Source organism: Mus caroli, unplaced genomic scaffold (genome assembly GCF_978045245.1).
Source record: "Mus caroli unplaced genomic scaffold, Mus_caroli_1 scaffold_12, whole genome shotgun sequence".
Lineage (NCBI taxonomy): Eukaryota > Metazoa > Chordata > Mammalia > Rodentia > Muridae > Mus > Mus caroli.
This window is the reverse complement of record NW_028227267.1, coordinates 27506052-27520207: the sequence shown is the minus strand read 5'-3', so window position 1 is coordinate 27520207 and position 14156 is coordinate 27506052. Positions and strand designations below refer to the sequence as shown.

General features: G+C 49.9%; 1 protein-coding gene across 4 annotated transcripts in view; it reads left to right on the top strand.

Annotated features, from left to right (window-relative positions):
* The window catches only part of Ldb3 (LIM domain binding 3), a 64900-nt gene that overhangs the window by 24158 nt on the left and 26586 nt on the right, over positions 1 to 14156 (top strand). For 2 of the 4 annotated variants that reach the window (XM_085828549.1, XM_021181351.2), the window contains 2 exons: positions 8997 to 9182; positions 12448 to 12593. In XM_085828549.1, coding sequence (XP_085684675.1) covers positions 8997 to 9182; positions 12448 to 12593 — 332 coding nt within the window. Of the gene's footprint in view, positions 1 to 2800; positions 3438 to 8996; positions 9183 to 12447; positions 12594 to 14156 lie in introns of those variants that run through there. The other 2 variants (XM_021181354.3, XM_021181359.3) reach the window with 2 other exon arrangements.

Here is a 14156-nt window from a genome sequence, read left to right as displayed (position 1 = left end):
CTTTCTCTCTCCCGCCCTGTTCATCCCTCATCCTTCCTGTTCTTTGGTTAGCAAAAAATTTCCCAACAGTACCAAACAGAGTACATTCACTAGATCCACAGAGGTTCTAGAATTGTCCTTCACTTTGTCATTGAACACTGATGACAAACTATCCCTGAGCCTAGGTGGGCTTTGCGAGAACTGGAAATTAGGTGGCAAGTGGCCATGTCTCATTTGGCCCCTCCGTTGTTTCTATGAGAAGGTTGTGAGTGTCTGCAGGGCTGTGTGGACCTTGCCACAAGGCCTCTGCTTGTTCTGTTCTCACCCATTCACCTTGATCTCAGAGAGTCAGGGGAAAGGCCCAGCACCCACACGGTAGTTTCACTGATGAATTTCTGTGTAGCTTTGGACTACTCACGTGGGCATCTCTGAGCCTCTTGGTATAATGAAAAGGTTGACTTGGACCAGTGTTTAGCAGACCCCCAGATTTGTGCGACAATCTTCTAGAGTTCCAATGTGCTGGACTCAAGGAGCAGTGTGAGAATATGCCAGATCAAGCAATGGGAAAGTGGACCTCCGGGATGTGGGGATGTGAGGATGTAAGGACCAGGGCCAGGTGATTATGACTATGCAGAGCTGTAAGGTTGGCTTTGCCTAGAGTCAAGTTTCCTGGTTCCTGCATGCTGGTGACTTACTTTTAAATTGGACTTTTTATTTTGAGATAATTGCCAATTTACTTGCAGTTGTAAGAAGTGACAGGGAGATGCCAGGCAGTGGTGGCACATGCTTTTTACCCCAGCATTTGGGAGGCAGAAGCAGGCAGATATCTGTGAGTTTGAGGCCAGCCTGACCTACAGAGCGAGTTCTGGGACAGCCAGGGCTACACAGAGAAACCATGTCTTGAAAAACAAACAAACAAACAAACAAACAAACAAAATGACAGCCAGATTGTCTTCTGTCTCCACTTCCATTTCCAGCAATAAAGCCTTATGACATCATAGCACATTGATAATGATGACATTACTTCAGCCCAACACACAAACTGTTACATATCTAAGGCTACTCTGCATGCCTCTATACACACACACACACACACACACACACACACACCCCTTTCTGTTGATCAGCATTGGAATCATATAGTATAACCATTTTAGGGTTAGCTTTTCCCATTAGCCAAATTCCCTTGGACAAGTTGTTGAATGAACCAGTACAAATTCACAAATGAACTCTCAGATTCCAAAATACAAAGTGCCCCAAACCCAAAAGCTTTCTGGGCACCATGATAACACCAAAGGTGGAGGATTTTACCTTTGACCTCATGTCAAAACACAGATACTGGACCAGGTGTGGTGTTGCACACTTTTAATCCCAGCACTCTGGAGGCAGAGGCAGAGGCAGAGGCAGAGGCAGGCAGATCTCTGAGTTTGAGGCCAGCCTGGTCTACAGAGTTCCAGGACAGCTTCATATCAAGACATCTCAAAAGAGAAACAGAATCAAAAGACACGGATGCTAGGCTGGGATGTAGCATGGCAGAGGCTTGCCTATGTACGAGTACTGTGGGGTAGCCTTAGATGTGTTCAGTCTCCAGGACCACAGTGGTGGCAAGAACAAAACAGAGGCCCCATTAAACATTACCTTCGAGTTGTCTTTATGTATATGCGATACGAATGAATTTTATGCCGGGTTCCCAAGATACCTCATTATATATGCGTAACTACTCCAAAACCATCTGGATCAAGGTTATTCAGTCTGTAGCTCAGTTGTTCCTTTTTACTTTTAAGTAGCATCCCATGACGAGGACGTAGCAGTTAGATTTTTGAGTTTTGTTTAGCTTTTGATTTAGTTAACTCTTTACAGGGCTACCTCTGGACAGCAGCACCAACACTACTGCTTTTTAACTGTGTCTCTACTCAAGTCGAGTGCTCTGTATTTATGGTTAAATGTGGTGCCTGCTACCAGTTTGTTTCTCTGCTATGGAGGAGTTAGAGCCCATTCTGCCAGGAGGGCTTGGATCCCAGCATCATTGGCTGGCTTTTCCTTGTTGCCCCCCACCCCACCCCAGCCCCACCTCTTCCCTTTCTACATTATGGCCACCGGGTACCTGCACTGTGCCTTCTCCTGGGCAGCTGTGGTTGAGCCCCTGCCAAAGGCCCCACTGGCAGGAAGTAGCAGGTTCTGTTCTTTTGTTTCTGTGGCAGTGAGTATGTGTGTGTGCTTGTAAACTGGATAGGCCTAGGCTGTGCTCAGAACTGGGTCTCAGGAGCCCTGGGTGGGATGTGAAGGCTTCTCTCTGGAGGTGGTGAAGGTGAGGAATGCCAGGCAGACAGGGAGGTGACAGGTCTCATCATTGAAGCTAAGTGTTCCTTCTTCTTAGTGCTCAGCTAGAACAGAGTCTACTCCAAGCCTGCCTACCTGTTTAGTTCAGTTCCAAGAGCCTACTGCCAAAGCAGCTCTGCCCAGCCCTAGCCCCAGTGGGCCAGGGGTCCTGCCTGTCTTTGCCCACTCTGCCCACTGACCCTCTAATCAGGCCCCAACTCTGTACCTTTCCCTCCAGCAAGGCAGGGACTTTGGTCCCTCCATTTTGTACCAGAACTCTAGTCTTGTCCCATTCAGTGCAAGCCTGCCCTCTAGAAAGTACCCCAAGTATGGCAACACATCCCTAAACCAGTTCCCTATTTGTCCCTCTGTCCCAGCTTCAGGCAGGGAGATAGTGGACATGTTCCCTAACCCCTCTCTTTCTCCCTGTCTCTCTCTTTTTTCTCTGTCTCTGTTTCTGTCTCTTTCTCTCTCTCTCCACGTCTCTGTCTCTGTGCCACAGGGAAAGGTTTGAAACGGAACGTAACAGCCCACGTTTTGCCAAATTGCGCAACTGGCACCACGGCCTTTCAGCCCAAATCCTTAATGTTAAAAGCTAAAAGGCTCCTTGGATTCCCATGAACCCTGGCAGGCTGGACCCCCACCCCTCTCCCACACAGATCTGGCATGTGAGCCCCATGGTGATGCTTGATAATGAACACTGTGCTGGGGGCACCTCTGGTAGCCAACTGTAGCACTCCTGCTCTCTGCCTGCCCCAGAGCTGACAGCTGAGGCCCAGTACTTCCTACCTCTCCAACCCCCAATTCAGGGTGACCATCCCAACTCCCACAAGTGGAGTCTCTGTACACCCCTCATGCAAACCCTTAGCTGTAGTCCAGAGAGGACATAACAGGGCTTGCTGGCCTCACACCGCCAAACAATGAAAACATAGTGGCCGCTGCTCATCTGCCCACCCCTTCTGGCATCTGGACTCACAGTCACCTGGAACACATTATGTGCAGATCAGGCCCCTGGGTGGGCACCTTCTTCTCTATACTTGTGTGCTGGCTTCATAGTTCTTTCTCATGTACATACAAGCATGCTTGTTTTGAAATAAAGAGGATTTGAAATGAACAAACCAAGCCCCAAACCTGCTGTGCCTGTATGTGTGCCCTGCACCCCACTTTGGGAGGGCCTTCAGGGACAGTGTCTAGGACGGAGAGGACAGGTATGGCAATGGAGATGTGCGGATCCTGCCCAGCATGTGAACCCTAGTGCAGCTGTGCCCAATGCTACTCTCCTACACCTCAGGCTAAGGATTCCAGGGTGAGGGGTCCACACCGGGGTTCTATGGGCAGTGTGGATGGGGTCTACCCCAGGACTGTGGCTTCTCCTTCTACACACAGCTCTGACTGACAAGGTGGCGCCATCTTCCCTCACCTTTTGTCTGGGTGGTCTGAGAAGTAATTCAATGGGCACTCCTAGACAATGGGGCAGTTTACAGGAAAGCCAGGAGATGGAAGTGGGGGCTCCTGACAGGGAGATGGAAGACAGACCTAGCAGAGTCTTGATGCCAGGAATGTAGAGAAAGGCCTCCAGCTGGGTCATGCTCTCGGCCCCACCTGTGGCCTTGTGCTACACTCTGGAGCATTTAGCCAAGCTACCCAGAACATCCTCGGCTTGAAAGACTCTAGCACTCATCAACAAGCTAGCGATCTCAAAGCCAGCACTCTACCCACTGCCCAGCAAGCAGCCTGGTCCCTCACTGCATGGAGTCATAGGCTGGGAACATAAGGGTAATGGCATTTGGAAAATGGAGGAGGGACAGAGGATCAACCCTCAGGATGCCCTGCCTTCTCTGTGGCTGAATGATTGGACCCCCGTTCCCACTCCTGCTGTCTGAAAACACTCTTTCTCTTTGGCGAGCTCACCCGGAACGGCCAGCCAGGGAAGCTGCTCACATCTATCTATCCAGCGCTGAGATGCTCTCCTCAGTCTCTCTACCAGCCTGTTTCACCTTAGCCTCCCACCCCTTCCGTCTTCTAACAGCCTGATGCCAGGGCCAGGTCAGGTCCAAACCATCATCATGCTGGCTGCGGGGTGCACATGGGGAAGACACCTTCCTTCATGTAGGCAAGCTGGAACTGATGACTTGCAAGGCCCAAGGGTTGGACATGGGGTAGGAGGTGGCCAGACTCAGAGAGGTAATATAGGTCCCAGGCAGTGGGTATGCTGTGAGTGGGAAAGGACCTGAGGTGATCATGCAAGTTGATGGACTCTAAGCATCTTGTCACCAACTCCGAGCCTGTTAGTGCTCTCTTGGAGCCCATCGGTCAAAGCTCTAAATGTTCATAGTTGCTTTCTAACACCTCAGTGCCTCTCACTTCCTCCAGGCCACTATGAGCAGCACCTTGTATAGCTCCAGGCCAAGGTCCCATATAAAGCCTTCTAGGTAAATAGGAGAGTTCTCCTCACTTAGCATCCTATGACTGTGAGTGAGGCTCCTTCCTGGCTACTGTGAATGCTAACAGACTCGGAAAGGGACAATGTAACTGTAACCACAATGCAAGGTTGATATCATGGATAGTCAGGGACCCTCTGATTGGTGGATGAGATAGGGCTTCCTGGAAAGAGAGGCTAGCGGAGAAGAAAGGGTTTGCAGATGCCGGTATAATCGTTTTGACCAGGATGCATGGAATACAGAGGCAGCCGTGGAGAGCAGTGGTCCAGATACTGAGTTCCAGACTATGGGATTTTGACTTTATTTTGAGGGTAAAGTGGAGTGGATAAAGGTTGCAGAGGACTGTTCCCATTGCCCACTGCAGCTGATAGGCAACACTCACAAAAACCAGAGGATAATGGGGGTTCTGGCCTCATAACAAAGTGGCACAGCTGAACTCCCTCAGCCAAAAGACAGAAAGTTAACCAGGTGGAGGACAGCATAAACAATTTTCTGACCAACACCTGAATGGGATTCTCTCGACATCCAATCAACAGACATCATCACACTTCACTGTCTCAGCTAACACAGGCGGCATTGACATCCCAGCATGGCAACCCCCTTTTACAGAACCAGGACCAATCATAGCATCACCATCACCGACAGTTCCATCCCAAGTCCAGGGACCACAAATCCCAAGGCTTGACACCTCCGCTATTCCAGACATACCACAGTCGCCAACCACCAGGTCAACAAAATTCCAATTCCCACCGCCAAGGGCGACCACACAGAGTGAGGGCGCAGGTCCACCTTGATACCTCCCAGACAGAAGAAAACATGAGCTGCAAAGGGGGACCACAGCTAGGCAGGGCTGTGCTCTTCCTTAGGCAGCCACAAGCATCTGATTCTAGTTTGCGTGGGTTTTATTTTTAACTAGGTATTTAAACTGAATTATGGGTTTGGGGAGAGAGCACGTGCTTAGCATGTCTGTAAGGCTCTGGGTTTTATCCCCAACACCAAAGAAAAAAGAAAAAAGAAAAAAGAGAAGAAAAGAAAACAGGAATCTGAACCTATGACAAAGGCAGGAAGCAGCTGTGGAACTGTAAGCTGTAGGCCTGGCTAGCTAGGGTGATCTCACAGGCACTTGCTTTAGGACTAAAGTCAAGGCTGCATAAATTCTCCACAATGCTTGCTTGCTGGCGCCTGCTTTTTGGAATTTCTGGAGACTCATGGATCTTCATGCAGAAACTGACCTGGAACAAGACCCCAAGACCCTTCTGAATGTACTTTGGTGTGTCTTCTTCCCTCTCTAGACCCTGGTGGCTTCTTGGTGTCTGCAGAGAGTGAGCCTAGAAAGGAAGCACTCAGCAAGAACTAGAGTAGCAGGCATATGTGCATGCCCGTGTGTCCCTTGCCCAGCCCTGTGGTCAATGGTGAATCTTTCTGGGGCCTACACCAGCTCCAAATGCATTGTCTGAAATCCAGTGTTCATTTGGAACTCTTGCTAGGTAGGGAAAGCTGCAGCTAGGCTGGTCAGGTAGCACCCTGGTACAAAGGGGACAGACAAGGCCAATGTTGTCTTTGCCCGGCCTGGACACTTCCATCATTCTTATCCTGGGCAAGGTCTTCACTTTCCAGTGGACCACTGGAAATGTGGGATGGGACCAGGGAGAGCCACAAGGTTCTAGGTCATCCTGGGCCTTCCAGTACTTGGGAATGTTGTGCGGAGGGTTTTAACAGTCAGCTTGACAGGGTTCAAGGGCTACATACAGGTTCTCTGGGATAGTCACAGCTTTCAGAAACAAGGGGTTTCATAGAGACTGGGCAAATGGCTTCATAGATATGTCAAGGACAGAACTGCTGAAGGCTTGTAAACTAGGCTGCCCAAGACCTCCTCTCTGACAGCTAAGCCATGAAAGACTCAGAAAGGACATGGCTACCATTCTTACCCATCCAAATGTGCTGTTTCCTATGGCATAGCCAACACATAGCTCTCGGTACATCTCCGGCTCTAATCCTTTTATTCAGCTTTGTACCCCTTTCCTTTCTTACTGGATGGAGACCAGTTAGGAGATGCTTTGGTAAGCAGCTTGCAGCTCCCTTGCATTCCTATCTGGGACAGACAGGGGTATCTAACAACTTGCTACTCCATATGTGGTCCACAGACCGGCAGCATCAGCATTAATAGGGAACTTGCTAGATAGTAGATCCAATCTCACTCCACACTTAACCAGAAACTGCTCTGTGATATTTTCTGTTGGGTTTGTTTTGAGACAGGGTCTCACATGATAGCCCAGGTTGTTCTGGGACTCACTGTATATCTAACCCAGGCTGGCCCCAAACTCACAAAGCCTCTCAAATGCTGGGATTCCTGGTGTGTACCACCAGTCTGCCTAGCTATGTGGCATTGCACCAGAGCAGCAATGTCTCCCACCTTTAGGTTCCTCATCTCCAGATGAGACCCATGAGGCTAATCACCCAGGGAGGTTGAAGGATGAAAGGTTAGCACACGGACACAGTGGAACACTTGGAAGAGGGACGTGTTGAGATGTTACTTATGTCCAGCAAGAGTCTTCCTTTGACCAGAGACTGAACGGCATGGGCTGTGGGAGCTACTATACCATGCTGGCAGGAGTTCCATTTCATCTCTCACCAGTGTTGCAAGTAGAAATGGCATCAAAGATGATCTGGGTGTGGAGAAACCTTCCTGTGGTCCAATTAACAGGGAAGTTGAAGCAGGAGAATACTTGAATACAAGTGTTAGAGACCAACCCTTGGAAAGGAGGGAGGGAGGGAAGGAGGAAGGGAGGTAGGGAGGGAAGGAGGAAGGGAGGGAGGGAGGGAGGGAGAAAGGAAAGAAAAAAAGGAGAAAGGAGAGGGAAAGGGAAGGATTATATTTTTCTGCTCTCATGGTTTGTGTGGGAGAGTGGGGGGGTATCATGAATGCTTGCTGGGGAAAGCGTACACGAACAAACACACATGCACATCTCTGTGGTGCATGTGTCTGGAAGCAGGAGGTCAGTATCAGGTGACTTCCTCCATTGCTGTCTACTTTAGTCTTGAGGCAGAGTCTTCCACTGAAGCAGAAGAACGAGTGGCTGGCAAACCCTAGAGATTCTCGTCTTTGTTTTCCCAGTGCTAGAATTCCAGGCCGCCGCACCTGGCTTTTTATGCCTCTCATGTGGACACTGGGGATCTGAATTCAGTCTTCATGCCTAAGCAGCATGCACTTTACTGGCTGAGACATCTCTCCAGCCCTATGATTGAATTTTTATTTGCTGACCCGATCATAGGAAGCAGAACTAACCCCAACAATCTAAACTCTGACTGTTCTGTCTTAGAGAAGTTCTGGGGACAGTCTACACAGAATACATAGGCATTCAGGTGAATGCATGTGGGTATCTGGTCTACCTGGACTGGCGTGTGCTGGTGCTGGGTATGTCCAGCTCCTACCTGACCACACTGCTCCAGAACTGGCAGAGCTGTTCTCCTCCGTTTCCAGTAGAAAGACCCTTCAGATCTCCAGGTGCTTAGAACCATGGTTGTGTCGTGTTTGACTGTGTAGCATGCCTGGGCTACCTAGTGACATGAAGATCTTTGAGCGCTGTAGATTCTACCTGTCCTCTCTCTCCATACATCCTGCCGCTCCCCTCAGAGAATGGCATGAAGGAAGCACAGGTTTCTGTATTCCGGAGCCATCTTTGACCACATTACCTCTTTCTGGTCTAGATAGCCTTGGTTTGCTTTCCAGGGTAGCTTCTGTCCATCTGCAGTCAGTGCCCTGGGCTAAAACCCATGTTCTCTGGGTCTCATGGATCTAGAGCCTAGGACTTTCAAACTCAAAATATCTTTTGTGCTTGTTTGTTTTGGCTAAAGCATCCCTCCACAGAGGAAATATATGCTCCTGACTGAAAACACAAGCGGTGAGGGAAGGGACAAAGGCAAACAAGATAGGACAGGGGTCTGGTTGATACCTAAATATGCTTTTCCACTGCCCTGTAGTTTGCTGAGAAAGAAAGACCTTCCAGGAAGTACAGGAAACCGAGGGGTAAACATCCCTCCAAGATTAAGTTGTCAGACCCCTCTGCTCCCATAGGTCTGATCATGCACTCCTAGGATTGGAGAAGAGCGCTCTCCCAGCACCTAGTGGGTGTGCCCTACACATACACCTGGATCCTATTCTGTATGCCAGATGATCCTTTCCACCCACCCCCTCCCACCCCTCACCAGACCTGGGACCCATGTGACCTGTTGTCTTTTTGATCCCCGCCTCATCAGCACCCCTATTGAGCATGCTCCAGTGTGCACCAGCCAGGCCACTTCCCCGCTGCCACCTGCTTCTGCCCAGTTGCCCGCTGCTGCCTCTCCCATTGCGGCCTCGCCAACCCTGGCCACAGCTGCTGCCGCCCATGCTGCTGCCGCCTCTGCTGCAGGCCCTGCCGCAAGCCCCGTGGAGAATCCGAGGTAACTGGCCCACAGATGCCAGACCTAACCGTGGGGAAAGGAGGCAAGAAAGGAGCCACCCTGAGTCGATTGGCGGACAGCTGGATCCCGGCAGTTAGGTCTTTAATGGGTTCGAAGGAAACCGGGACTGGTGCTGCTTTCTGCAGAGTGTGAAGGGGAAGCTGGGATCCATTGTATGGGATGCACCAGCCATGATTAGTGAGAGGGTTTTGTTGTTGTTCTGCCCCACACCCCCGGGAAACATCTCTAGTGATAGATAAAAATCACACACACACACACACACACACACACACACACACACACACACACACGTGCATATTCGCATGAACAGTAATGCACCACACACACACCCATCACAAAGGAACCCTGAGCCCAGTCTTTGTTCTTAGAACTCAGAAAAGAAACTTGAGAGTTATTGTCCATGCCTGGAGGAATCAAGGAATACTCTTTGGAGGAGGGACCACTGAGCTAGTCAAGCTTAGCAATTAACTAGCCCACCTCCCACTCCCCCCCACCTGCCCCCTGTCTACACACACACACACACACACACACACACACACACACACCAGGGTTTCTTTGTGTAGCTCTGGCTGTCCTGGAACTTGTTTTGTAGAGCAGGCTGTCCTCAAACTCACAGAGGTGTCTGCCCACCTCTGCCTCCTGAGTGCTGGGACTACAGGTGTGCACCACCACTACCCAGCCCTTTCTTCTCTTGATGTGGAAGCATTCTAACTTCAGAGGTCCCTCGTGTCGTGGAATTGAACTCTCTCCTCAGTTGAGAGCTTTCCCATTCGAAACGTTGAGAAAGTGCCTTCACCTCTGAACCTCCGTTTCCTTGTCAGTTTAAAGTGTCTAGAGGAGCGCGTGTAGACTGAGGTCACTCTTGGAAAAAGTTGTACATAAAACACCTAGTGCACACAAAACAGTTAAAATAAGTTCTCCGAATCCCTGTGTCTCAGCCTGCCTTCCTGGGTACCCACCAAAACAGAGGCCAAAGGGATGGGGCATGCAGGGAGGAGGAGGAGGAAGAGGAGGAAGAGGAAGAGGAGGAAGAGGAAGGAGTGAGGGAGGGGGAGGAGGAAGAGGCAGCGCAGCTTGGTGAGTCATTCCAGAGTGGCCAGCTGGTACTACGGCAGTGTTGGCCCTGTTGCCTTTCCAGGCTTCCAGGAACTGTCTAGTTGCTGTTTCCAGCCAGGACCCAGATTCCACAGCCTCCAGGGAAAACATGCCTCTTTGGGTCAGGGTGCATAGAGTCAGGGTGCAGCTTCCCAGCATCCCATGTGGTGCCAAGTCCAGCCTTGCTGCAGCTCAACTCAATCATTGGAGGGTGAGCTTGGTCCCGGTTTCCAGAATGGTCCTGTCCCATTTTCCTAGGACAGGATTAAGAAAATGGCCTCCCCTGTGCCTCTGTCAGACTCTCTTCTCATTAGAGCCTTGCTTCCTTCCTAGAGCAGGAACTCTGGTGAAAGTGAAAAATGTTGAGAAGGGGGAAGCCTTCCGATTTACACAGGGAAAGAGAAGTGTCGGGGCTGAAGCCTGTGAGCGGTCCAGCCCCGACCCTGCCTCTCACTGAAGAGCAAACTCCAGCTCCGAGCTCCAGGCTTCCGTGTCCGGGCCTGCACACTCACTGCTGAAAAGGACACTGGGCTTACAGTAGAAGGGGCCAGAGGTGTACTCTGAGCACAGATACCTCCCTTCTTCACACATGGCCTGGAAAGGAGTTGGAGTTCCTTGGATGTCCACCTCGGCCCGTCACTAGTTATCTTCAGTTCTGCTTCTTTTTCCCCATGCCAATCCAGGATGCTGGCAATGTATCTCCCAGTGGTGGGAGAGTCTGACCCTGACCACTGACCCTTAGCCTTATCCAGCTACGGTAGAAGCTAAGCACCCTTTGCACACCGTGTTTTCCTTCCTGTCTACCAGTGTGCTTACTCCTCTGGCCTTAACACAGGGATAGGGCCACAGAGGACAGGGAAGCCTTCACTATAAATGTGGTGTGAAGGGAAGGGAAGGATGCACAGCCTTGGCTGGGACAGTATCCAGTCTCCCCTGGATCCACTCAGGCTACTAGTGATAGGTTATTACCCCACGGCCATCCCTTCTAGAAACCCAGACAAGGGCTGGTGAGATGGCTCAGTGGGTAAGAGCACCCGACTGCTCTTCCGAAGGTCTGGAGTTCAAATCCCAGCAACCACATGGTGGCTCACAACCATCTGTAACGAGATCTGACTCCCTCTTCTAGAGTGTCTGAAGACAGTGTACTTACATATAATAAATAAATAAATAAATTAAAAAAAAAGAAACCCAGACAAGAAGGTAATCCTTCCTCCTTCATTCCTACCTGGGTCCAGTGGGCCCATAGGGAAGAGGTAGGGAAAAAATAACAAAACAAAACAAACAAAATCCACAATGCCAAAGGCTAAGGGCATATTTCCAGGGGTTCATTTCTCCAACACCCCACCAATGACCCATTTTCTGGGGATGGTCAAGGGTCCCCTTTAGAATATACGATATGTAGCAAGAGAAAGGTATTAGTTAGTTTGAAATGGAGAGAAAGGCTGAATAAGCAAGCAAGGTTGAGAAACACTGCATCAGGCAAGAAGAAAGCAGCTACTGGGCTCTGGAAGCTCCTGGAGCCTTCTGCTCCCCCAAGAGAGAGGCCAAGCCTGGCATTTCTCCACGGCTAAGAACTGGGATAGTTTTGTCCCCCTCGTTGCTACCATTGTCCCTGAGCCACATGTGGGAAGCGGCTGCTTTGCTCTAGGGTCTTGACAGCTAAGCCACTAGGAGGAAGCAACAGGAACCAAGTGCCTGGCCCTCCAGGCCTCTTCCCATGGACATCATCGGAATATTTAAAAAAATTTTTCTCAGAAAACATGAGACTAATTGGTTCCTCCAGCAGCAACATAAAGGAATAAGGAGAGCAGGTAGCCAGAGGGATCCGAGAAAGGGAAGTAGCTGTGACCATCTCTAGCTCCCTCTGCCTTGATCCACAGTTCCACTGCTACATTCTGTCTATGGATGAAGGGCTCTCCATGTGTTCTTTTGTCTGGCTAGTATCTGCCCTCTTTCTTTCCCAAGGTAGCAGCACTAGCCACAGGGAGTAGCTTCCTCCCCTATTTGGCTTCTTTCTAGACTCTGGAAGCGACCCAATGGGTGTTTCTGTCATAGTCCTGCCTAGAGATCAGACAGCGAACCTGGAATGGCTTTAGATACCAGAGCCCAACGGACTGTTCTTGTTGTAACTCTTTTGCCTTGGTTCCAGGCCACAGGCCTCTGCTTACAGTCCTGCCGCCGCCGCTTCTCCAGCACCCTCTGCCCATACCAGCTACAGCGAGGGTCCAGCTGCCCCTGCACCCAAGCCTCGGGTCGTAACCACTGCCAGCATCCGGCCTTCTGTCTACCAGCCAGGTGAGAGCTGGGGGCGGGGGGCTGAGGGCTCAAAGGGTTATCTGCTTCAGACCAAGACCCCAGAAGTGAAGGAGGCCTATCCTTCCCTCTCCTGGTTGTAGGGTAGAATCCGACTGAGCCTTGGAGCCTGTATTTGACCCGGGATGACACGTGGGCTGTACCAGGCAGGGATGGAACTACCTAGCTCTTAGGAAACAGATCGTCCTAGCTGTATGTTTCCAGACCAAGTTGAGAGAAAAGAGGATGGGGGGTGTGGGGACAGAAAGAGTAAAAAGCTGTTTCTCTAAGAATCTGGGATGGCCTCAAACTAGAGGACAAGAAACTATAACAAAAAAATGCCCCAGGCTTTAGGCCAGCTTACTGTGTCACTTTGTCCTTTTGGGAAAGCTGCTCAACCAGTCTAGTATATGGGCTCCTCAGGTGACAGGGGATAACTGGGGCGCATGCGACACACATAGCAGTAGAGTGGACCCAAGGCAGAGCTCACTGGTTGTGGTTGTGGTTCTGTCTCTATGGCCCCTGCCCCATCGGTGCTGAGTTTTCATCCAGGGATGGGAGGCAGCCTTTTGTTTCCTAAGTTTCTAGGCAAGGTTGGATTTCTTCCTCAGAGCCCAAGGTAGTTCTCAGGCTTCCTGCCAGCCATTGTGCCAAGAATCTCAGGGCTCTCTAGCAGGTCTTTTCCCAGCTTAGAGGAAGGTCCTATGTACTACGGCTATGCCCATAGGAAGGCCCTTGACAGCCAAGCCCCGAGTTTACTCACAGTCTTCCTGTTTCGTTCTGACCCTGAACTTTAGGAGAGCAGGGCTGTGGCAGACTTTCTCCTTTGTATGTGCCTGACTTGAACTTGCCATAAGGATACATTCAACCAAGGTGTAGAAAATAAAGAAATGGGATAGATAGATGGAGGTGTTAACCTGGTGGTAGAGTGTGTGTCTAGCATGGGTGAGGCATCTGGGTTCAATCCCTAGCATTACACACACACACACACACACACACACACACACACACACACACGGCAGGAGGGTAATCATAGAGTAACAGGAAGAACTCATGAGCGTACACTCTGTACTCCGGCAGCTGTGCACACACAGGGAGTGAACTTTAAGTATTCCTTTAATTATCCCTTGATAGACATCCCATAGGTTGATAAAATAGGATTTTAGGTATGTATATACTTTCCAATTAAACATTATACCTCTGGGGCTGGAGAGATGGCTCAGTGGGTAAAAGCACTGACTGCTCTTCCAGAGGTCCTTATAACCACATGGTGGCTCACAACCATCTGTAATGGGATCTGATGCCCTCTTCTGGTGTGTCTGAGGACAGCAACAGTGTATTCATATGCATAAAATAAATAAATCTTTAAAAAATTATACATCCAGCATATATATATATTCATCTTGAATTTATAAAAAGCAATGATGATTTTTCATTAAATTATTATAATACAAATGTTTTTCTTCACTCAAAATTACTATAGACTATATGGTCTCTCTATATAATTTGTTTTGCTTTTGAGATGGGATCTCTATGTGGTCCTGGCTGTCTGGGAATGCCATATGT